The 25,090-nt window shown below is 43.5% G+C and overlaps 1 protein-coding gene across 1 annotated transcript in view; it reads left to right on the plus strand.

The window, feature by feature from the left end:
- The window catches only part of Wdr43 (WD repeat domain 43), a 46,538-nt gene extending 35,482 nt beyond the window's left edge, over positions 1–11,056 (plus strand). The window contains exons 14-18 of the mRNA XM_055627223.1: positions 1,013–1,076; positions 3,368–3,481; positions 4,062–4,131; positions 9,386–9,435; positions 9,522–11,056. Coding sequence (XP_055483198.1) covers positions 1,013–1,076; positions 3,368–3,481; positions 4,062–4,131; positions 9,386–9,435; positions 9,522–9,707 — 484 coding nt within the window. The 3' untranslated portion in view covers positions 9,708–11,056. The remainder of the gene's footprint in view (positions 1–1,012; positions 1,077–3,367; positions 3,482–4,061; positions 4,132–9,385; positions 9,436–9,521) is intronic.
- Positions 11,057–25,090: the final 14,034 nt, after the last annotated feature.

Genomic DNA, 25,090 nt, shown 5'->3' on the forward strand with positions numbered 1-25,090 from the left:
TTCTTTCTCTCTCTCTCTCTCTCTCTCTCTCTCTCTCTTTCTTTCTTCCTTTCTTTCTTTCTTTCTTTTTCTTACCTTTCTTTTTTTGAGACACGGTTTCTCTGTTTAGTCCTGGTTGTCTTGGAACTTGCTTTGTAGACCAGGCACAGTCTGCTTCTGCCTCCTGAGTGCTGGGATTAAAGGTGTGTGCCACCACCGCCCTACCAGGATGCCTAATTTGTATAGCTTATCTTATTATTTAGGCCTCCAACTATTCAAACCTGCATGGTTTCAAGCCAGACAAAATTCCAGCACTTAGAAGGGGAGGTGAACACAGAGTTCCACCCCTCCCAAGTCGGCCACCACTGCCCAGCTTGGGTTTTTCATACTTTTGTGAAACATTTGAAATGGAAGTTGATATCTCAAAGATAGATACTAAGCTTTTAGTACTGTGTTGTTGGGATCTATAATACATGGTTTTTCACTTGTAGTTTCTAAAATTAGCTGTGTATGTACATGTAGGTGTAGGTGGGAGCCAGAAACTGGCACAAGGTGTCTTTTTTGATTTGGAGGTCTCTCATTGAATCTGGTACTTGCAGATCTGGCCAGCCTGGCTCCAGGGGCTGGCCAGCAAGCCCCAGGTGGCCCCATTTGCCTGTTGATGTTAGTGTAGAAGGTGTTCCTCTTTGTTCCTAGTACTGAACAAGGTGATTGGTGTGCTCAAATGTGATTACAAGATAAAAAGTCGTTTGAGTGTACATGGATGATTACTACTGTTTTAGTATCAGTTATTTATTTGAGGTAAAGCCTGGCTTTAGTCTTGAAATAGTAATTTTGGGGGGAGGTGTCCTGCTGGCAAGTCCACCTGCAAAAGTTAAATATTTTACAGAAATGTCTGCAAGGTTCCATGATAGAATGAAAGGCCTTGGAAATACAGTGCTTTGTGGTCACCTTCACAGACTTCCTGATCTAAGTTGTGTTTACTTTTGAGTCAGTGAACATGTTCTTTGATTGTATTTCTCTTCTTTGCTAGTGCTGTTTTAATGGTTCAGTGGCTGAAATGTGTGCTGACGATTCATGCATCGTACCTGTCCACGGTAAGTCTTTTCCTAGGGTGAATGTTTATGCTTTGGTGAGGATTAGAAACTAAAACTACTCTTTGCTTCCTTTAGAGAGTTATTTAGAGATTATTTCGTCATTATACTATTGAGAAAGGGTCTCAGTATGTAGCTCTGTGCTGCAGCTTCCTATGTAGGGCAGACTAGCCTAGAACTCGGAGACATCTGCCTGCTTCTTGAGTGCTGCATTAATGAATGTTAACTAACATTCATTAATGTGCACATTGTTGCACATATGCGCAACAGGGTTTTTCTGTGTAGCCCTTGGCTGTCTTGGAACTTGCTTTGTAGACCAGTCTGTCCTGGAACTCCCAGAGATCCGCTTGCCTTTGCCTCCAGGATGCTGGGATTAAAGGCATGAGCTATCACTTCCTGATAGAACATGAAATATTAGGTAAAGCCTTTAATCTCAGTACTCAGGACATAGAGGCAGGTGGATGTCTGAGTTCAAGGCCAGCCTGGTCTGCAGAATAAGTTCCAAGACAGCCAAGGCTATATTATGCAGGGATGGATCGATGGATAGATAGATAGATAGAATAAAAAAATTTAATGCCAGGAAAGTCAGTTTTTTATGTTACAGTATGATTGGGCTATTTGCATACATTGGTTTGTTTGCATGTGTTTGCTTGTTTTGTTGAGTTTCGTATTTTAAATTATGCTTATTTCTATTTATGTGTTGGGATTGCCCATAACATGGCATATGTAGAGGTCAGAAGACAGCTTGGCTCTCTCCACCATGTGGGCTTTGGTGATTAAATGTGGGTCATCAGGCTCAGGAGCAAATATCTTGTCTACAAAGCAAGTTCTAGGACAGCCAGGGCTGCATAGAAAAAGCCTGTCTTGTGTGTGTGTGTATGTGTGTGTGTTTCAGTTCAGTGGCCTGTTGTGAGGTTTTTTTAATTTTATGTGTATTTTATGAGTATTTTGTCTATACATATATTTGCCAGATGCCTGCAGAGGAGAGTTTTGGATATTTTGGAACTGGAGTTACCAGTAATTTTGAGCTACCATTTGGTGTTGGGAACCAGACCTTACTCTTCCAACTGCTAGGCCATCTCTGCAGCCTCATTCCATCTTTTGATTTTTTGGGAGTGGGTGGGTGGGGAGGGGTGAGGGCTTTACTTTGTAGCTTGTGCTAGCCTTGAATTCACTATGTAGTTGAGTCTGGTTTGTTCTCCAGCCCATCCATCTTTAGTTTCCTAAGCGCTGCAGTTACAAGCATGATGCAGCTAGCTATCAGTTATATTTTAAACTAAAAGTAAATTTTTATTTGCTTAGTATTTTACATTTTCCTGAAAAGTTTAGCATTTGCCTTAAAAAAAAAAACCTATCCATAATTAAGCTATAGATTCCTTCCTCTTACATGTATGTGTATAGTTTGCAGTGATGTGTGGAGACCCAGGAATCTTCCTCCATCACTTCCACCTTATTCTTTGAGGGAAGGTCTCAGTCAAACTCAATGTTTGCTGGTTCTGCTTAGTCTCATGAGGTTGGAATTGTAGGCAGATTGCCATCCCCCCACCTGACAGTTACATGGCTTCTGGGGGTGGGGCTTCTGCTTTTACAGTCCAACCTCTGAGCCATTGCTGTAGCCCAGCTTGCCTTTCTTAGTACAGTTTCTCTAATGTCCTGCCTGTTTACTGTGTACTGCTCTTTATCTCAGGATCCTCTCCATAGTGGTTCTAAATAGGCGTACATTCTGTTTTGACCACTGACAGAATATTGGAAAGGGGGAAGAAGCAACAGTAAGAATGGCATAGGACTCCTGTGGGCTAGAGTTTTCAGAGGTGAATTAGAGGTAGTATTGAGTAGAGTTGGAAGAGGTAATTGTTTTATGTTCAGATGTCAGAAATAAGGCCAGTAAAGGCTAATTTAAAGGACAAAGTACAGGATATTTTCCCCATCTACAGGGACCAACAAACAAACAAACAAATAAATAAAATTTCCGGTTTAATTTTTAAGTGTGATTGGCAGGGTTCATTAATAGATGAAATCTTCACAATGTTGTGTTCTGAGTCCACAAGAGTTCACCCTGCCCACTGCCCTACTTGATGGTTTGTGGATTTTTTGAGGTGATTTTCCCGCCGTGACATCAAGGGCCTTCTTAAGTTTGTGTTGTTGCTAGGCAATGTCCAAACACCCAGTGCCTCTAGAAGAACTGACACATACTTGTGTGGGGGCTGGCTCCTCCGGAAGGCTGAACATGATGGCGTGTGTTTCTTTAGAATGTGGTGCTGATGAAGTGGTCATTTGTTTGTCTGTTTCTCCAGTTGCCTGACCTGGTACAGCAGCTGGGGACCTTGTACCAGCTAATGGAAAGCAGAGTCAAAACGTTCCAGAAACTCTCACACCTGCATGGAAAGCTCATCCTTCTCATCACACAAGTGAGCAGATGGAATGTTTCCATCTCAGACTTGGCTGTGCTAGTGCAGAGGGGATGGGCAGTTACCTGAGTAGTAACACACTGAGTTCAGGAAGAAGTTGGCAAATCAGAGTCCCGGCGTTAGCCTGGAGCCTACTGGGTGACAGTGCGGAAGCTGAACTGTACACCCTCACCACTGGCTCGTTCCCTCTCCTTGGGTGGCCTTGAACATACTCTGTAGCTAAGGATGATTTCACTTCTGCTCAACCTGCAATTACAGGCCTGTACAAAGCACAGACCAGCACTCACCAGCTGAGCTGCATGCACCACCCCTCACCATTGTATTTTTAGCTCAGGGTGTTACTGGGAGCAGTAGTTGGAGGGCAGTAAGATACTCTAATCAGTGCATATGATTTCTGGATTCTCACACGTTTTTCCTTTCATATTTGTCCTGTGCTTGTTCCAAGTTGTCTGTTTGGGTCAGCCATTCCTTTGGGGGAGGCCAGTGGAGAAGGGTAAACTAGCTGAATGTTAGAGAGCTGGGTATGTTGTTGTCTATACTTGGAATAACCTTATAATTGCTTTATAATTCTGTCTTCCAGGTTACAGCATCAGAAAAAACAAAGAAAACGCTTTCCCCTGGACAGAATGCCAAGTTGGTGTATGAAGAAGGTAAAAATTGGCATAGAGAGGCAAACCCACTTCTCAGTACCCCTCAGTCACATAGTTTTGTTATCTTTGTATAAATACCCATGTATGGTCTTAAAATTTTTTTTTTTCTTTTAGTTTTTTGAGACAGGGTTTCTCTGTGTTGCTTGGCTATGCTGGACTTGCTTTGTAGACCAAGCTGGCCTTGAACTCAGAGATCAACCTGTGTCTGCCTCCCAAGAGCTGGGATTTCAGTGTGCGCCACTGCGCCCAGCTCTTTTTTTTTTTTAATCGATGTTTTGAGTTAGCATGCAGTGATGACTTTTGTCATGGAATCTTCAGACATATATGTCCTCATGCTTTTCCCTTGCTCCTCTCCCTCACTGCCTTACCCCATGTTGCCTTTGCTCATTGTACACATATGCTTTAAAACCTAGTTTCTGCATACAAATGAGAACATGTGAAGTCTTGTTTTGTCACATTTCTTCTATTACAATAGTCAAAACTCTGACAGAACCCAAGGAAAGGAGCAGACAAGTGATCTGCTTGACTGGGTGTTAGTCATAGAAGAAGTGGAAGTAAAGGAGCTTGAACTTAGACCGTGAGGTATTAGTGATCAAGAATGTCAGTGATCAAAACCGACCTAAAAGCCAATTGCTCTGACTGTACTTACTAGAGGCCAGAGAGAGGAATCAGCAGGTAAAGATGCTTGTTTCTAAGGCTGAGGACCTGAGCTTCAATCCCTAGGACCTCACCCAGAGACAGTTAAGAGTATTTTACGTGAATTTGTACAGTTAACATGTTAGTATAATTAAATATGAGGCTATTGTTAGACATCCTAAGTGTAGTGTATTGATGATAGAGCCTGTTGCAAAGTGTTACAGGTTACGTTGCCGAGTGTTACAAGGTGATACAGCACCAAGAAATCTGTTAGTACAGTGACCAGTTTTCCAGTTCAGTGGAGAACATTAGGCATAGAAATGAATTTGGAAGTACACCATCATACATCTCTAATAATCTCAGCAACCAAGGAATTGAAACAAAATTCCACATCAAACAGTATATATAATTGTGAAGCTAGGAATGAGATAGTAATGGACCTTTTTTCTAAGACTTTGGACTTTACATATATTATCTTTTGGTACATAATACAAAAGCTGACCTTCAGTCAGCTCTTATTAATAAGTGCTATGCAAATCAACAAGTGTCCTGGACACCAAGACCAGGGAAAAGGAGTCAGCATTATTATACCACAGTAACTAATCATAGAATGTTTAAAAAAAAAAAAAAGCCATAGCAGCAGTCAAAACTTGGAATGCTGGAAACTCTAAAAGGTGAAATAGAATGTATATAGAGAAAAATAATACACCTGTATAAACTAGAAGATAACCAGTAAATTTCCCTATATTTTAAAGTTGCTAGTAACCTCCAAATTATTTTGTTTACTTTTTTGCTTACTTATGAGTCAAGAAAAATCACAGTAATTGTGATTTAGATGAACAATGTTGGAAGTCTTACCTTGTATGTCAAGACTTAGTGCTGAAAAATCCATAGAACTGTGGGGAGTTGTAGACAGCATCCATGAAAGGCTTAGTCTCAGAGCTGAATTATTGAGGAAATGCTGCAAAGACTGACCATACGGTACACAGGACTGTGCTCATGTCACAGTATGTTATTTTGCTCTTTACACCTCGAATTGCACACAGCATGTTTGGGCTACTTTTCTGAAGGGAAAAAGCCTACTAAGCTTAACAGTGAGCTAACACTTCATGCAGTGATCCATTTTAAATTGAATAGCTGAAACTAGGTATTGGCAAGAGTTCAGAGAAGTGAGAACTCATAGACGGAGTGTGTATTTATTGTCTTTGGTTGGTTGTTTGGTTGGTTTTTTGAGACAGGGCTTCTCTGCATAATTGCCCCACCTGTTCTGGAATTCTTTGTAGACCATGGTGGCCTTGAACTCACAGAGATCTGATCTGCCTGCCTCTGCCTCTGGAGCGCTGGCATTAAAGATGTGTGCTACCATGCCTAGCTTTTATGTCCTTTTTATTGAGCATCTTTGTAAGGCATCAGAATTGAAGGTTGGTGTATTCACTTTCACCTGGGTACCACCTGGATACTTCCAGGCATTTACCTTAGTGACTGCCACTTTCATGAGCAGTGGGCCTGGGTACTCTTGAGGTCCTGTGATGGGTCTATACTGTGTGATGTTTTCTGGCCTCTATTTCTTGGAGCTAGATTTTCTTCATAGTGTTCAAACAGAGCACTAAAAGTTTAAAGCTCATAAAACCTTTTTCTTCTTCATAAAGTTCAAGCAGAACATAAAAGTTAAAGGAGGAAACAGACATGAGAAGTTTGTTTAAAAAAAAAGTACCACCAAAGAAACTTTTTTTTTTTTTGCTTTGGAAAATATTTTTCATATATATAACGTAAACAGCATTATTTGTAACTATTGTTTATTTTTACATTTAAAAATTGAGTTTTAATTTTTAATAAGATAACTATCTCATGAAACTTAACTCATAAATAAAAATATTGGGGGTTGTTGGCTTTGAAAATTAGTATATTAAGACTAAGAAGCTGGAGAAAAGTAGCTTTTCTCCATGTCAGAAGAGTTGTACAGATTTGTCCATCATAGTTTGTTTATAAAACATTGTAGCACTGTCTTATTAACAGTGTAGTTCATTAGTGGGCAGTGGTCTATTCCTTCAGCACACAGCATCATATAATATGTTCATGATGTGAGAAAATAGGAAGTAGAGTTCTATATTACGAACAAAAAATTGATAAAAAATTGGTCACAAAAGTAACTATACACATGTGTGAGAACACAAAGTCCACAAAAGTTTCAAAGTCCACAAAACAGTACCGTTTGAATATACACTCATAAATCAAAATTCAAAATGCTTGGGACCAGAAGTGTTTTGGATTTGGGGGATGTGTGCAAACACTTTTCACGTGTTTAGTATTTCTGATTTGAAAATCAGAAATAAAAACTGTAGCAAAACCAGAAATTCAAAGTGTTTTATGACTGCACACACATAGCTCATGGCTGCATGTCCTTTACCATTGTACCGCAGTGTGCGTGACACTGTGTCACAACGTGGTTTCTTTAGGGGGATGGGCTTGGCTGTGGGCACATGATGGCTTACATTAACTTTTTTCAGAGTAAGTAAATGTGCCCAGGATATTAATTTAAAGGGTAGGGACACTATTTTACGTATTATTGCAAAATATTTCCACACCTAAGCAAATTAATCGCCTTAGGAAAAAGAAAAGACGGGTTTGTTTGTTTTTTTTATAAAGCTCTGGCTGGTCTTGAGTTCACAGAGATCTGCCTCTCTCTGCTTCCCAAATGCTGGGACCCAAGAGCAGGCACTAAGCTGCCTGCTTAATTGCTTATGTGTGTATTTTGCCTGCATGTATGTATTTGTAAGCTGCCATTGTAGGTGCTGGGAATGGAGCCAGTGCTCTTAATCATTGAACCAGCTCTCCATCCCTAATTCTTGAATTTTTCATCCTTTTTAAAAGTTTTTTTCTTTCTCTCTCTTTTTTTTTTTTCCTTCTCCATACTGGGTTTCTCTGTGTAGCCCTGGCTGTCCTGGACTTGCTTTGTAGACCAGGCTGGCCTCAAACTCATCGGAATCTGCCTGCCTCTGCCTCTGCCTCTCTGAGTGCTGGTATTATAGGCATGGACCATCACGCCTGGCTATAATTTATTTTACGTGCATTGGTGTTTTGCCTGCATGTTTGCCTTTGTGAGGGATCTGAGAGTTACAGACGTTATGAGCTGGCTTGTCTTTCTGGGACTTGAACTGGAGACCTTTGGAAGAGCAGTCAGTGCTCTTAATTATTGATCCATCTCTCCAGCCCCTAATTCCTTAATTTTATCCTGTGCCAGCTTACCTTTATTTATTTATTATTTTCTTCTTCTTTAAACCACTTATGTCCACCCATGTGTAAAATGTCATGGCTTATTCAGACCAGACTTCAGCCTTGACCTGGCACTAACTCTGGTTTGTAAAAGTCTTACAGAGCTCCTGATGGTAGAGACTTGCTGAAAAGCCACCATTTGACTCCCTAGAATGTGCCTGTGTGTGCTTGTGGATTGCTTCTTCTGGGTTTCATTAAGTTTTATCCTGTAAATGCTGAAATTCTTTTGAACTGGATCTACAGTGTGAGGCTGAGTTGAGTTTCAAGTCACTTTTTGTGTGGGGGTCCATCATTGCAGGTGGATTTCCTTACTGCCTTACATGAGAGCTCAATTTTGCTTCTTTTTCCGTTTATTTCCCATGGTGCTTAGATAACAACTTAATTCTGTTATTTTGTACATTTTAGTGTTTTATTTCTCAAAACTGTATGTTTAACATAGCAGTTTTATTCTGTAACTAGTACTTGTTTTTTGAGACATGGTTTCTCTGTGTAGCCCTGGCTGTCCTGGAACTTGCTCTGTAGACCAGGTTGGCCTGGAACTCATAGAGGTCTGCCAGCTTCTGCCTCCTGAGTTCTGGGATTAAAGGTGTGCCCTCCCACTGCCTGGCTGGAACTGGTGCCTTTTTGCTGATGTTACAGACCACAAACCATGCAAGAGCATTTTTTCAGGTAGATGCATGGGCCATCATTTCTTGTGTAGAATTTTTACATGCCTACTGTGTCTATTTGGTGGTTCAGAAATGGCTGAATATTTTAAGATAATGTTTTATAGGGGTTGATACTTACCTTTATGCTTTTGTGCATATACATATTAAATTTAGGGCTAGTGGCTCATGTGTTGAAAACATGGTTGGTTCCCAGCATCCACATCAGGTTGCTTACAACTGCCTGCCACTCCCACTTCCTGTTTCTGCTGGCAGCTACACTTACAGGCGTGCACACAATTTAAAATTAAAATAAATGTTTAAAAAAGGAATAGTAAGCTGTTCAGTGGTGGCGCACACCTTTAATCCCAGCAGTAGGGAGGCAGAGGCAGAGGCAGGTAGATCTCTGAGTTCAAGGCCAGCCTGGTCTACAGAGTGAACTCTAGTACAGCCAAAGCTACACAGAGAATAGTAAAATTAAAAGCTGGGTTTAGAAAATGTACTCAGGTAATGTCAGCACGTGGGTGGCTACAGCAGGGAGACTGCAAGTTCAGGCCTTTCTGGCATACAAGATCCCAATTCAGACTATGCAAACAACAAAGAAAACTCTTCATTGAATAGTTGTCGGTATTGATGGTTGATAGCTCAGCATTTCATTAATAATGCTCTGTTTCATTATGTGCTCTGCTGTTCTCTTACAGAATCTTCTGAAGAGGAGTCTGATGATGAAATTGCAGAAAAGGATTCTGATGTGAGTGATATTTTCTGGTCCATCTGTTTTTTTCCCTCACTGTCTGGGCACTTCATGAATGCTTTCATTTGCTATCTCTCCACTAGGATAATTGGGATGAAGATGAAGAGAAAGACAGTGAAAAAGATGAGGCTGTTGATGAAGACAATGAAGAGGAAGATGAGGACACTGAAGACAAAGAAGAGAATGGGGAGGACAGAGAAGTGTCAAGTGAAAAAGAATTAAATGGAGATTCTGATTTAGATCCTGAAAATGAAAGTGAAGAGGAGTAAAGACAGAAGCAGTCATTCACACTGTGACCGCCTTGCCCGATGCTACCATGTCCTCCCAGGGAGGCTTGCCCCGTGCCAGGAGACAAGAGGCTGTCATATGCTTTCCAGTCACAGAGGCGATTTTCACACCTCCTTCCTGCCCTGAGTGCCCCAGACTCTTAACTGTGTAAATAAGAGTGTTTCATTCAAATGTTAATAAACTTTACACAGTAAATAGACACATTTTCTGCAATGTACTGACATGAGTGTCCAATATATGGTATATTTTTATAATACAATACTCTAGTATGATTGGTTCTATCAGAAACTGACTTAGGTGGAGATAGACGTGCCATAGGGGTCAGGAACTGGACGCCTGTGAAGGAGTCGGCTCTCATCTCAGGTTGGCAGCTTTCATCCAGTCCAGATGCCACACAGCACTAATGAATTATTTTTAATCTGGCACACCTAATTTGACATGGTCATAAAATATGAAGGAATAACAAATTTTAAATGAAAATGGTTGTGATTTACAGAAATAAAATCACAGTCTCCCTAGTTTGTCTACTCACTGGTAATCTGACATGGATCAGATTGGATATTTGGAGTGCTTCCCCAAATAACCACTTATTTTTTAAAGTGTCATGTGAGATATTTTTTTAAACAAAACAAAATAATGGTAATTAAAGAAGCAAAGCTTCAGCCATATTAAGGGATTGCTTGTCTGCAGACTGTAAGCACTCATCAGTGTACAGGTCAGGCTTGCTTGTTACCTGCAACTTTTTAAACCTTCAGTCACAGCTGCTTTTGAAGAGGTTTCCATTTTTATTTAAATTACTAATGGATCAGAGAACAATTGTTTATTTTTTTCTCTTTGGTTTTAGATATTAATAATAACCTTGCTGGAATTTTTTTCCAAAGAAACTATTTTTATAATTCAGTAATTTAACGTTTTCTTTCCTTTTCATTACCCACTCTTGGCAGGGCTGGGGTATTTGTTTATCTTTAAAAATGGTAAATCTTACTCAAGATTTTTTTATGTATGTATAAATAAGTATTTTGGTGTGCTCCACAGCTTTTCAAATTACCAGTAATTTGTCTTGTTTTTAAAGAGTGGGCTAGTACTGACAGATAGAGAGCTCGCTTCTGCAGAGTGCTGAGCAGATGCGTGTATTTTCCCGCCTTTGAATGTGTAAGAACGAGGAGCTGGGAGGACTTCCATCAGAAGCAGAGTAGGCCGCATAGCCGGAGATAGCCGGAGCGGGCAAGCTGCTGGCGGACCCATGTACAGTTGTTTTTGTCTGTAAATGGAGCTGTTTATGGCAATTTAATACCATTCTCTTTGTAAAGTGAATAAATACTCATCTTTACCCGGTGCGTGTCTCATGATATGTATAGAGAATGTACAGCTGTATGTTTGGCCTTTGGGCATATGATGTGAAGGTTTGTAAGGTGGTTTCACATCATTAGCATTCGTCCACAGGTAAGTACTTTTAAGTTTGCAGCAGGTGAAAGGAATAGGCATCTTGTTTTAAGTCTTTCACGAAGGATGTTTATTTGAGCCAGCCTCGTCTGGGTCGCAATTCCATATGTTTTAGAAATAAACAGGCATCTGTCTCTTATGAGGAAACAACAGGGGAAGTTTTTACTGTTGCTGTCTTTTGGTTTGGAAAAATCAGGCCTACACATTTTTTTCCAGTGATAAGAATAGTTCACTGTTCTATCTATTGAGAATGAAGTGTTGTCTAGGATCTTCTGGCTTTTTTATCATTGAGAAGTTTTGAATCCTGCAACCATAGGCGGGCCAGTGACCTCATATCCCAGCTGGTTGCCATGTTTACTCTCTTAACCTGGGTATTCTCCCGTATTTCATTTTTAATTTTTTAAATTTATTTTTTTATTAATTACAGTTTATTCACTTTATATCCCAGCTGTAGCCTCCCCTCATCCCATCCCCTCCCAATCCCATCCCCTCCCAATCCCATCATCCCTCCCTCTTCTGTGCCCCTCCCCCAGTCTGCTGATAGGGGAGGTGGTCCTCCCCTTCCCTCTGACTCTAGGTTGTCAGGTCTCATCAAGCCTGGCTGCACTGTCTTCCTCTGTGGCCTGGTAAGGCTGCTCTAAGGGGTAGGCTGGTGACTCCAGTCTCTTAAGTCAAAATAGAGTTACAAGTTAGTCACCTCAGGTACTTGTTACATTAGTGAGGCCCCTGTGGGAGGTTGGTGTGTGTGTCTGTGTTAAGGAAATGTATATAAATGTGGGATAAACGCAGAGGAAGGGGTTTGGTCTGGGAAAGGTACAGATTACATAAAATGTAATCGGGTTATTGAGAGCTGCGAACATTGGAGGGGGTGAGTCGAGCTTACCTGGGAGTTTCAGCTCTCTCAGTTGAGAGTCCAGGAAAAAACTGCAGTAGTCCATGACAGTGACTTGGGTTAGGATGGTATTTACAGAATTGGAGAAAACTGTTGTTGGGTTGTTTTGATGTTAAACTTTGTGGTGTTTGCTGCAAAGTTTGACAGGCATCAGCTGGCCACTGCCACTGTTGATGTTTTGCTAGGTCGATGACCATTGAAGCTGGTGTCATCTCAGACATCACTAACCTGGGTTAAAGGCATTTTCTAATAATTTGAGGTATTTTGCAGTGATGCTACCAACTAGTCATCTTGAGAGATTTGGGTGGAGATAGGGGTTTGGCCTTGACATGGATGTAACATTGCTCTTGAGCCACTGTGAGTTTCCGTGGTGAATAATAGGAATGGAAGCAGCACAAGGCATGGTGTGCGGTAAACAAGTGCAAAGAACAGACAGGTTCAAGGGACGATTTTATTGGCCCTTTGAAGGCAGCTGGGGCATAGAATTCAGTTTCCTTTTAATCTAGTATAGCGCTCTTGACTTGGTGGTACCACAGCAGCATTGCTTGTGCTCACAAAATTCAACACCACTGCACAAGCAGTGGTGAAACGAAGGCACAAGGTATTAATGGATTAACAAGCTTCAAGCTTGTTAATTTTATTCAGACAGTCCTGCAGCGTAGGATGGCTGTGAGCAGTGGAGCTGGTGCAAGCTGACTGGGTGGGTATGCAGACAGACCACTGGTATTGGTCTGTAGGTTGTTTACTTTTTTTTTTTTTTTAATGCTTCTGACAACACCAAATTACAAACGCTGTTGTCTGAAGCATTTATAGTTTCCTGCAGAGGGCAATATAAAATGAAGTTTTGCTTGAATGGAGTAGATTGTTAAAAGGTATGAATGTCATGAAAAGTGAAAGTTGGTGCATTCCTGTTGTAATCACAGCACTCAGGAGGCTGAGGCAGGAGGATCCTGGGCTTAATAAGCCCACACGGCTTTATTACAACCTTATCTCAAAACCCACACAGTTGGCCCAGTATGTTTTAGGTTATTGTGGCCTAAAGCAGAAGAATTCCTCCGCTTTACTGGTTTAAGAACTGAAGGTTCTCAGGAATAAATAGTACAAGTGTTTGCCTGGCCTGTCCCATAACAGTTGTAGTCAGTTTTCTAGTTAGAATCTTCCTGGATCTGGGGCTGGTGGTGAGTGGAGGGAGAATGTGGCCCTGTTACAGGCATTGGGCATGTCACAGGCAGTCATGACAGTGAGGTTTGACTTTTGTTTGACTTTTGACCACCACAGTCTGGTGGTCACAGTAGCATAGTGCTGGGCCGAGCTTGGTGTTTGTCCTCATGGCTAGAGCAGAGGCACTGTCGCAGTTGAGTTACACAGTAACCCACTGGATGGTTGATCTTGAGCCACCTGTGGCATTGCAGTAGAGAAACGGACAGGAGTGTCTGCACAGCTGATGGCAAGGACAGCTGTTGTCTTCCCCAGTGGTGGGTTTTGATGTCTTGGCTTTATTAAGGGCAGTGCTAGGCCCCACCCAGGTCTTCTCTAACAGGACAGTGACTTCATCAAGATTTGGGTATGTTGGGTCGGTCTCCTTAGGTACCATTTAAAGCTGTGTGTTAGGGTTGTGAGTCTGGCTAGTTTGCTTGTGATTGTGGGCACCCCAGCTGTATATGTGGTTGTACCCGAGGAACAGATAGTAGATTCAGCTAGATAATTATTCCCAGTCTGGCAGAGCCCTTTCCTTGATTGTCATTAATACACAGGACAAAGATGAACATTCTGTTTTTAGGTGTAAAATTCTGTGTATTGGGCGGTCACATTGTAGAGTTGGCAGCTTGTTTAATTGGTGACTTGAGAGATTTCGGTATGAGAAAGGTAGGTGCATCAGCAGAATACAGTTCAGTTCATCCTGAGAGGAGATTAGACCAAGGGGCAGGAAGAAGATGGAGTGCCAATCCTGGGTTCACACCACAGTGTCTACTCCATTACTGTTCTGGTGTGACAGGAGAGTAGCCACAGCGCCACTGCCTCAAGGATGCATGAAACTGAGGGAACCTTGGGTCAGGTGTGGACCTGCTTCCGGTGGTTATTTTCAGATTGTTAGACATCTCCCCAGTGTGAGAAGGAAAAAGAAAGGTGTGAGTTTTAGAAAAAAAAAAAAAAATCTGTTTAAGCCTGGCTCTTTAAAGAAACAGCCCTTTGGGTAAACAAAATTCTTTTCTAATGGAGAGCTTTGTTTAAAAAAATACTGTTCTAACTTGATAAGCATCCATTTGTTGATGAAATGGGCTAATTCAAGCCAAGTTAAACTATATAAATGCAGGTGTATTGGGGATAGGTCTTGGGTATATTCACTGTCCCAAGGAACAGGGCTAGAGAAGTTGCCATGCAGAGGGAAACAGAAAAGTGTGTGGGGGTGGGGGAGAAAGTGTGTTTGCAGAGAGGGAGGGAGGGTGGAGACAGGGAGAGAGATAGGGAAACTATATGGATTATATATAGGGAAGCCCATGCCTTGGGCTGGAAAGTTCAGGATAGAGTGGGGTATGCCAGCCGTGCCCTATAATGGGTAGGGACTGAGGGATGCTGGAAAAACCTGGAGACCAGGTCTGCTTTAATATTGAGGCACCTCAGCTGCTTGTCCAGGGTCTGAACCCCAGCATAACCAACAACAAATGCTGGAGGGCATGTGGGGAGGAAGAGGGAACCCGTATTCACTGTTGGTGGAATTGCAAACTAGTGTAGCCAGTATGGACATCAGTGTGGAAACTTCTCACAAAGCTAAAAATAAATCTACCATATGATTCAACTTCCCCGACCCAAGGAACAGGACTAGAGAAGTCGCCATGCAGAGGGAGACAGAAAAGTTCGAGATGGGGTGAAGGGGGGAGGCTGTTCACAAAGAGCTTGGCAGCTGCCCAGAGGTCTTCCTCCACAGTCCTAAGCAGCCATGACACTGATGATCAATATCAATGACCCTGAGGGTCCAGTAGTGGCAAGCACACTTTGGTGGTAACCAACAGCTCTCTAGCTGGTTTTAAGAACCACTCAAAAAGAGGGAAACCATGTCTGGTACTAGAAACCTAACTATTCAGTGCTAGTGAAGTCATGGTTATTAGAGGAGAACTTATGTTAATTTACTAAACCAGCATAACCCTTAACAACGTTCTATGAACCTTTATCCTTATAGGACCTAGTCTTCACCCCTCAAGAAAATCTGTCTCAGCAACACACGGAGACCACTACAGAAAACCACAACCAATCAAAATACAGAGTTGTAGAGCCCAGTCCCAAGGGTTACACCTACAAAAACACTCCTTCGCCTCAGGGAAGGGCGAAGAAGGGCTGGAAAGACTGTAAAAGCCAGAGAGAGGCTCAGGGAGTTTTCTGTGAGACTGTGTCTCCTAGTAAGGTCAGAAATTACATCCATCTCACCAATATGACTGCCGAAACATGAGCTGAGCCAGGATGACACCAATGGACACGCCAAAGACAGAGAAAAGCCCATGAGGCCTAAACTCTACACAACTGTACAGAGCTGAGGCAAGCTGGGAGTAGGAGAGGTGGAGTTCTCCAGGGAGGAGCGCACCAATTTGTTCTCCAGCAACAGCAGTCAGCCCTGAAAACAGACACACAGGTAACACTCTGGATCGAACAGGTTCTCTTTGGTGTGTACGTAATCACACATATTTGCGTGCAATAACGGTTAGTGAGAAGAGAGGCCATGAATTTGAAGGAGAGCAGGGAGGGTTTGAAGGGACAAAAGGAAAGGGAGAAATGCAAATAAAGTATAATCTTAAAAGGCAGAAGTAAAAAAAGATATCATATTGTTCTGAAAGTATGGCATTCTTGACGAGATCTAGAGAATACCAAAAGATAAAGAAGGAAGAGAGAGCTATAACGGCAAGTAACCACTCTATCGTTTTTTTTTCCCCCTCTTTGTGTGAGCATACGTTTTCTGTGTGCATGGGCGCTCTCATGACGTGTGTGGAAGTCAGAGGACAACTTGTGGGCAGATCCCAGGGGTCAAAGCTTGGAAAGAAGTGCATGAGCCATCTTGGCAACCCAGCATTAAAATCTACTTAAATTAGGCAAGTAATGTAGAATGCATGTCTCTAAAACGATGGTTCTCAGCAGGTGGGTTGCGACTCCTGAGGGGGTCGAATGACCCTTTCACAATGGTCGTCACAAATATTTACAACATGATTAATAACAGTAGCAAAACTACAGTTGTGAAGTAGCGAGAGAGATAATTGTATGGTTGGAGGTTCCGACCTATGAGGAACTGTATTAAAGGTAGTAGCATCAGGAAGGCTGAGAACCGCTGCTCTAACTAGACGATGAAGGCTGTGGTTTGGCTCAGAGCCCCGCTGCCCACTGCCTCTGATCCTCTTCCAGAGTCCCAACGGAGAGCAGCTGCATGGAGAGCTAACAGCAGTTCTTTTTGGGTTTGATCCTCCCATAATTTCCCCCGAGACTCTGCATGCAGACTGATGAACTGGTGAGCTGCAATTGGTTTCTGCTTCTCCACATGGATGGGCATTTCCTGATCAATGATATATATATATGGGCTGTTGTCAGCATCGTGATTAAAAAAAGGATGGTTCCTGGGCCCTCATGTTCCTTGTGTAGGTGCTGTGCTAGCATCTTTCTAGGAGGCGGAGCTGGATTCTTGACTTCAGGAAAGATGGCTTGTTTGGAGGTTTGAGCACATGCAGCAATGAAGGCGTAGAATGCTTGGCAACAGGTCACACTGTGTGCGCCCTCAAGAAGCAGGGAGAGATGGACGCTGTGGCTCTTTGCTTTCTGTAGCTTCCTCTTGATTAGATCTGGGCCCCCACCTCATGGATGGTGCTACCCACATTCGAGGAGGGGTTTTCCTCCTCAGTTAAACCTCGTTGGGAAGGTCCTCACAGGCATGCTCAGAGTGCCTCTAAGTGCAGCAAATCTGACAATGGTAACTATCACAGATGGTACATGTAGGCTGCGGTACTTGAGATTTCCATCAATCTGGCAGGTTGCCTCTTTGGTTTTAACAGAGGTGATGTTTCTTTCACATGGCAAATCCTCTCCTGACCCGAGTTAAACCTAAGTCCAATGGGAAATGATTTGCTTTTTGACCAGCTAATAGGTTGATGAGAATTTGATTTCTTGGACTATTGTAACTCTTTGTTACAATATTTGTTTAGAAGAGTCAGAATTGTTACCATTTTTAATCAATTACTTATTTTATGTGTGTTGTTTTATCTGCATGTATGTCTGTGTGAGGGCTTTACAGCCTCTGGAACAGTTGTTAGCAGCCATGTGTGTGCTGGGAATTGAACCCTGGTACTCTAGAAGAACAGCCAGTGCTCTTAACCACTGAGTGATTGCTCCAGTGCTCCCCCCCCCATTTAAAAAAAAAACATTTGAAAAATCATGTCTCTTGTCTCCACCTTTCCAGGCTTCCAATTTATCTTGGAAGAAATGACCAGAGCCTGAAGAATTTGCCAGCTCTTACCTCATGAACAAGTGATTCTTTGTTTCTTTCTTTTCAAGACAGGGTTTCTCTGTGTAGCCTTGGCTGTCCTGGACTTGCTCTGTAGACCAGGCTTGCTTTGAACTCACAGCAATCCTCCTGCCTCTGCCTCCCTGAGTGCTGGGATTCAAGGTGTGCGCAGCCATGCCGGGCTGTTTATTTCAAACTTCTGGTTATATATACATGAGGACTGGGGTCTGCTCAGTGAGAGCCTCTTTGGTAAGGACTGTTGGACACCTCTTCCCGAACAGCTCTGTGCACAAGTGGTTCCAGTTTTCAAGTGTCCCTGGAGTGGGGGACGTCACTTAGGTGTGAGGATGGTGAGGATGGGTAGGGAGACAGCGGAAGGGCTGATTATGATACTAAAGACGGTGAAAGGAATGTAGCCAGCTTTCACAATGAGGGGTTACAGGAGCCACAGGAAAGCACTGATTTTAGCCAGCGACCAGGATGGCTCCAGGGCTTGAGGGAGAGCCTTTTGGGAAGTAGGGATGTTCAAAGGAAAGGCAGAACAAATAGTTGCTTGACGGATGCATCTAGAAACCTGCAACAAGAACTCCTTAGAAATGAGGCTTTCGATTCAGTTAACAGAGATTTCTGCTTGTTAGAGATCAAGTGGGTGAGGTGGAGAGAGCTTGGCAGTTTTCAGGACACAGAAATCCTTCTAGTGGGCATCTTGGCTGTGGATTTTACAGTCTATTCCTGTGTGCTCTTCCAGTCTCGTGAACATAGTAGAACTACTTTTAGGCCTAGAGACAAGGAGTGCCAATAAAAGTCTCCCCTGGCTTCTCTATCCTGTTGTCCTGGTTTCTTTTTTGGGAGTCCAAGTGTAAATCGTCAAAATTAAAGTGAACCGCTAGGTGTCAGCCTTGCTCCGGGCAACTCTCGTAATTGCGCGCCAGTACCGGCTGAAGCGGGGCTGCCTGAGACCGCTTCCCTGGTGAACCTGTTAGCTTTCTGGGGAACAGCCTTCGGGACCCCAGGGAAACTCAGGGGTGCTTGCAGCTCTTTCTTTTCTGGAATCCATCCCAATCTGGAGGACGCCGGGTCTTTTGGTGGTGGCTGTGCCCCCAGCTTCTCTGGGATAGGGAGCGCCCCTGCTGAGCTGATATTCCCACACCCCGGACCTGAAGGCACCCACACAGGAGTAATCCGAGCAAACACCCAGCTGGCAGAAGCAGCATGGCGTCTCCTAGCATGTAACAGTCAAGCTCCGCGGCCTTCTTGTTCCCCATCATTATCTTAAGAGGAACCACCTGAGCAACAGAACCAGAAAATATGAACACAGGGAACTTCCCAGAGACTCATACTCCAACCAAGGACTATTCATGGAGATAACCTAGAACCCCTGCACAGATGTAGCCCAAGGCAGTTTAGTGTCCAAGTGGGTTACATAGTAATGGGAACAGGGACTGCCTCTGACATAAACTGATTGGCCTGTTCTTTGATCACCTCCCCCTGAGGGGGGAGCAGCCCTACCAGGCCACAGAAGATGACAATGCAGCCACTCCTGATGGGATCTGATAGACTAAGATCAGAAGGAAGGAGAGGGGGACCTCCCCTATCAGTGGACTTGGGGAGGGGAATGCGTGAAGAAGGGGAAGGGAAGGTGAGATTGGGAGGGGAGGTGGAAGGGGCTTATGGGGGATACAAAGTGAATAAAGTGTAATTAATAATAATAATAATAATTAAAAAAAAAAAAGAGGAACCGCCTGTGCCGGGCAGCAGAGGACATGATTTTCCCGAGTGGACTTTTTCCATAGAGCTAGGATTTCACATTTCCTCAGCCGCAGCGTGAGCGGTAGAATTCTTTTTGTTGTTGTTGTTGTTGTTTGGTTTTTGTTTGTTTGTTTTTTTCACTTGGCTTCTTCTCCAAACTTTTGAAAACTTCAAATATACAGAAAGATGAAAAGAATAAGTCGGGCATGCTTTTAATCCCAGCATTCTGAAGTCAGAGGCAGATGGCTTTCTGAGTTTGGGGCCATCTTGGTAAACACAGCAAGCCGCAGGAGAGCCAGGGTTATAACGAGGCTGTCCCAGGAACAAAACCAAAGGCAAAACAAACAAACAAACAAACAAACAAACAAAGAATAATAGGATTAGTCATTGCATACAGAACACTTAACACTGTCAATATTTTGTCTACTCTGTATCTATGTGCCTGTGTTTATTTTTGCTGATGTATTAGAAAGCATGTGAGAGATATCATGACCCTGTAAGAGCCTCAGCATGGCTTCTTACATAACCACCTCCTCTCCCAAAGTTGAGGGTATATTTCTTGTTTCTTTTCTTTTCTATTGTTTAGGTGTTTTGCCTGCATGCCTGTCTTAGTGCCAAGTTCATGCAGTCTCTGCAAAGACCAGAAGAGGTCATCAGATCTGGTGCCATGGGATCTGGTCCCAGTAAGCCCAGGTCCTCTGCAAAAGCAGCCAATGCTCTTGACCTCTGAACTCTCTCTCCAGCCTCAACATCTCTTAGTATTATAAAATTTCCAACTCTCCTCTCTCTTTCTCTCTCTCTCTGTCTCTGTCTTTGTCTCTCTGTCTCTTGTTTCCTCTCCCCAGGGTCTCAGTATGTATCCTTAGCTGTCCTGGAATTCTCTATGTAGACCAGGCTGGCCTCAAACTCACAGAGACCCACCTGCCTCTACTTCTTGAATGCTGGAATTAAAGGCATGACACCCAGCTGTATTTTATGTCCCAGATGTGCTTGTTATCTGGTTTTATTCCTTGAACTAGGATCAGCCAAGGTTTACTCTCTGAATCTGGTTTTTAAGTAGAAAACTTCAGCTGAGCACAGTGATAGAGGCTTGTGGTTTGAGGCAACTTAGCAAACCCTGTCCCCCAAAATAAAATGGTTCTTTTCTTAGTTCTTTTCTTTTTTGAGGCAAGGTCTTACATAGCCCAGGCTGGTCTCAGACTCTCAATGACCTCACTCCTGATTCTCCTGTCTCTGCCTCCTCCTCAGTGCTGGGTTAAAAAGTGTCACTGTGCCCTGTATACTTGCTTTTTTTTTTTTTTTTTAACAAAATTAAGACTTATTTTTATTTATATGTATGTGAAGTGTGCATTTCTGCATGTGTGTATACCACATGTATGCAGGTGCCCACAGAGGCCAGCAGAGGGTGGAGGAGCCCCTGGAGCTGCACTCACTGGCAACTGTGAGCTGCCCAACGTGGTGCTGGGAATGGAGCTCCGATCCTGATCCTCTGGAGGAGCAGGAAGTACTCCTAACTGCTAAGTCATCTCTTTAGCTTCAGGTCTTATCTCTCTCTCTGCTTCAAGTAAGGTCTCACTATATAACCTCGCCTGGCCTGAAACTTGCTATGTAGACCAGGCTGGCTTCAAACCCAGAGATCTGCCTACTTCTGCCTCTTGAGTGGCTTGTTTTAAAATGCATTGTTTAAGTGAATGGGCAAAACCAGATTTTTTTTTTTTCAAAAAATTTGAGGCTTTATTCATTAATTTATAGCTTTATTATTTTCTTAAGCAATGCAAACACACCACTACATTATACACATTAAAACTGGTAGCTCTTATCTCAAATTGTCCTCCAGTGGCCCCAGCACAGTTGACCCTGGGCTGACCTGCCATGTCTTTTCCTGGGAAGAAACTGAGTGTTTTGAAAGTTCTAGGGTGTCCAGGTCAGGCCCAACCCTCTGTGGCTTTGGGCAAGCCATTTACCTTCTATACGTTCAATTTTTTTTCATCTACAAAATGAAGACTGGATAGAGCACTTCAGACAGAGCCTCTGAAGAGGACCTAGAGCAGCACTGCACAGGGCCCAGGCTAAACCACAGTCCCAGAGCCAGGTAGGCAACAGTGCACAACTGATTCTTCCTGCTCCAAGGACATTTTAATTTAATGTATTTAGGAAAGATTTATTGTTATTACTTTTAAATTGTGTGTCTGTGTGTGGCTATATGCATGTGAGTTCAGTGAGGTGCCCAGTGAGGCCAGATATATCAGATCCCCTGGAGCTCGAGTTGCAGATGGATGTGAGCTACCCGACACGGCTGCTGGGAACCAAACCCAGATCCTCTGCAAGAGCAATGTGTATTAGCAACTGCTGTGACATCTTTTCATTCCCCCTTAACCCCAAACATTTTATGTGTTTGTTTACTTGATTTTGTGTGTAGGTTGTTATTATCATTAATATTATTGGTTATTGCAGTTTGTTTTTTGAGACAGAGTCTCTCTTTGTTGCCCAGGCTGCCCTGTGCCCAAGCTGTCCTCCTGTTTCAGTCTTTCAGTTACTTGTTCTACAGGTGTATCTAGCCATGCCTAGCTTTCTAATTCTAATGATATTAATATCACCCCATCCTCTGGGCTTCTTTTTCAGTAAATAAATATAACAAGTTCTATGCTTGGCTGCCATCATCATCTGTTCGCTTGTAACACAATCCCTCAGGATGGGTAGGTAAGTTTTTTGTTTGTTTGTTCGTTTGTTTTGAGACAGGGTTCCTCTGTGTAGCCTTGGCTGTCCTGGACTCACTTTGTAGACCAGGCTGACCTGGAACTCACAGAGATCCACCTGCCTCTGCCTCCCAAAGGGCTGGGATTATAGGCGTGTGCCACTGCACCCGGTGATGGGTAAGTTATGAAGATAGAAGGTTTATTTTGTGTCTATGCCTGGTTGTCCATTCACCTGGGCTGCTGAGTCTATCTCTGCCTGTCTGCCCCTGGCTCTGAAGGAGTGTGCTCTTTATATTCAGCTGTCAACTGACAGGTTCCAAAAATTGATTTATATCCATGGTTACTGTCACCCAGGAGAACAGCGAGAAACAATAGTGTTTTCTTCCATTCACATCGGATAGAGCCAGAGCCTGAAAACTCTCCAGCTGCTCTCCCTCTGGCCAGCCTTGGCTTGTCCTCTCCTGGAAGATGTGTGTATTCATCATCCCATTCCCTCTCCCTTTCCTAGAGAGCCTGTGCTGCGGGACTGAGCCACTGGGGACCAGCAGCTTGGAAAGGAACCTGGGCAGCATCTCTGGTAATCTGGGAGCCTGGAAACGTTTGTCAGGCACTCGGGGGAGGGCTCAAAACCACTCCAGTAGACTTGGGTTGGTGGCTGTTTCTAGTTTTAAAATTGGATTTGTGGGGGGCATCTTTAGCAAACTTCCTTGTGGTTGCCTCTCTCCCTTGTTTCTGGTGGTGGCTTGAGGGGAGCTATGAGGACATTTCTAGATCTGCTGGAGAGAGAGAGACAGAGACAGACAGAGACAAAAACAGAAAGAGACAGAGAGGGAGGAAGAAAAAGAGAGAGGGAGAAAGAGAGAGCTGGACAAATGTAGGTTCTGGGGATCTGATTTTTCTTATGGCCTTAAGTGTTACAATATTTGTATCTGAAGTGAATAATAAGTTTATTATTTGGTTATTTTCAAGCTCTGGCTGGTTGCCTTGAAATTTTTGCAATGTATGAGAGCTGAGATTTACAGGCATTCTTTGAAACTCTGGTCTTCAGAACCTTTCATATACAAACTGGTGTCCATAATGGCATGGATTTGGAAGTGGCTTCCTGCTCCTACCCTACTGGTGCTCAGCTGCTCTGAGAGGGAAGAAATGAGCACAGCACCGTTTACTTCCATGTCGTCTATGCTTCCTTCTCCTTAGAACCTATTTTTGCTTTCACATTTGTTCTACAAAACTGAGCTGGAGAAGTGCTGGACCGCAGGGTCTCACTGGCTCTGGGGCAGCCCCGGCCAAGGACATGATTCAGGACATGCTGGGAGAAAGCATATGAGTAACCTGGAGTTCAGGGGATTATGCCTTCCATTTCCTCCGGATGCCAGAATTTCTGATCTGGAAAGGCTCTTGGTAGGGAAGGTAGGTGGGTGAGGGTTGGTGTAGGAAGAGCCTGGATCTCCAGTGAACGTTCTAGAAGGTTACCTGGCTTCCTGAGCATCAGGGGGCCTGGATCTTTCCTCTGAGTGCTGATGTTGGAGCTGTGTGTTTAGCAGTTGACGCTCCTCCACTCCGAGCTCCTGCAGCCTGGTGGCCATGGCGGCTTGTTACTCCGCCAGTGGCTGAAAGGTGTTCTGACATTCCTCTGAGACCCCGTTCTCTGTCTTCACCATTACTCATGAGATGTGTTCTGGAGGCCCCTTGTTAGGCCTTGTTCTGGCTAATTTTATGTCAACTTGACCCAAACTAGAAGCATTGGAGAAGAGGGGGGCTTCCATTGAGAAAATGCCTCCAAAAGACAGGCCTGCAGACAAGCCTGTATGGCAAATTCTTAATTAGTGATTGATGGGACAGCGCCCAGCCCATTGTGAATGGTGCTGTCCCTGGGCTGGTGGTCCTGGGTTTTATAAGAAAGCAGGCTGAGTAAGCCATGAGGAGCAAGCCAGTAAGCAGCACCTCCCTATGGACTCTGATTCAGCTCCTGCCTCCAGGTTCCTGCCATGTTTGGTTCCTGCCCTGTTTTTTTTTTTTTTTTTTTTTTTTTTTCAGTGATGGAGTACAATGTGGGCATGTAAGCCAAATAAACCATTTCCTCCCCAACTTGTTTTTCAGTCATGGTGTTTTGTCACGGCAATAGAAACCCTAAGTCAGGTCTGCAGGGTTTCTGATGGGAAATCCATTATCGTTCATGTCATGGTCCTTTACAGACAAAGGCCTTTTCTTTCTACTTGTTTCCAGGACTCTGTTTTGGTTTCTAATTTTCTGAACCCTGATTATGGCATGCCCTTAGCATGGCTGTGGATTGCTGACATCCTTCTCTGGTGTGCCGAGGAGAAGCGATCTTAAGTAGGCATGGCATTTTACTTTGCTCGTGCCCCTCCCCAGGCTTGGTCCAAAATCTGACTGTCTTGCTAGCCTTATTTCTAGGGGAGTGGCCTTCTTCTGTGCTGGAAAAGGCTCACTGAAGTCCACACCAAAGATGTAATCTGGGTTCAAGTGGGCCAAAGTACATTATCAGTGCAGCGAGTGGGATGTGCTAGGCTCTCTGTGTTGGTCCTCACATCCTCCCTCCTCTGTGCCTGAGGCTCTTACACAGTTGTATTGTAGACATCACAGGGTCTAAGATAAGAAGAACTTCACCAGTCATTCTTGATCCAGTGGCTCAGAATGTCTTCAACCCTCGATTTCTACCTTCATTCTTTACTTCTGTTTAACTTTTATGTATGTATTCATACTAGTATCCCCTCCTCTTCATTTCTGCCTCCCATTCATAATTTTCTGATAAACAAAAATCCTCCTGTTTTCTTCTTTCCTATCCCATCCTATCTCTTTATTCTATCTTATCTAATCATACCCAGTCCATCTATCATCCCATTCTGTCCTACTCTGCTTTATTGACTTCATCCCATTCCATCATCCCATGCTGGACCACCATCCCCTCTGTGTGTAACCGAGAAAGCATCCTTCCTCAAACCCTTTGCTGTGGCTGTGTGATGGAAGTTTCTCCTGTCTGACACCCTGTTTGGAGGGAGGGGAGAAAGGAGAACAGGTACATTCCCACACACCCCATGGAGGCAAGCACTTGGTTTCATAGGCCAGGTCTGAGGGTAAGGACTACCG

This window comes from Psammomys obesus, unplaced genomic scaffold (assembly GCF_907164565.1).
Source record: "Psammomys obesus unplaced genomic scaffold, mPsaObe1.curated_primary_1811, whole genome shotgun sequence".
Taxonomy (NCBI): domain Eukaryota; kingdom Metazoa; phylum Chordata; class Mammalia; order Rodentia; family Muridae; genus Psammomys; species Psammomys obesus.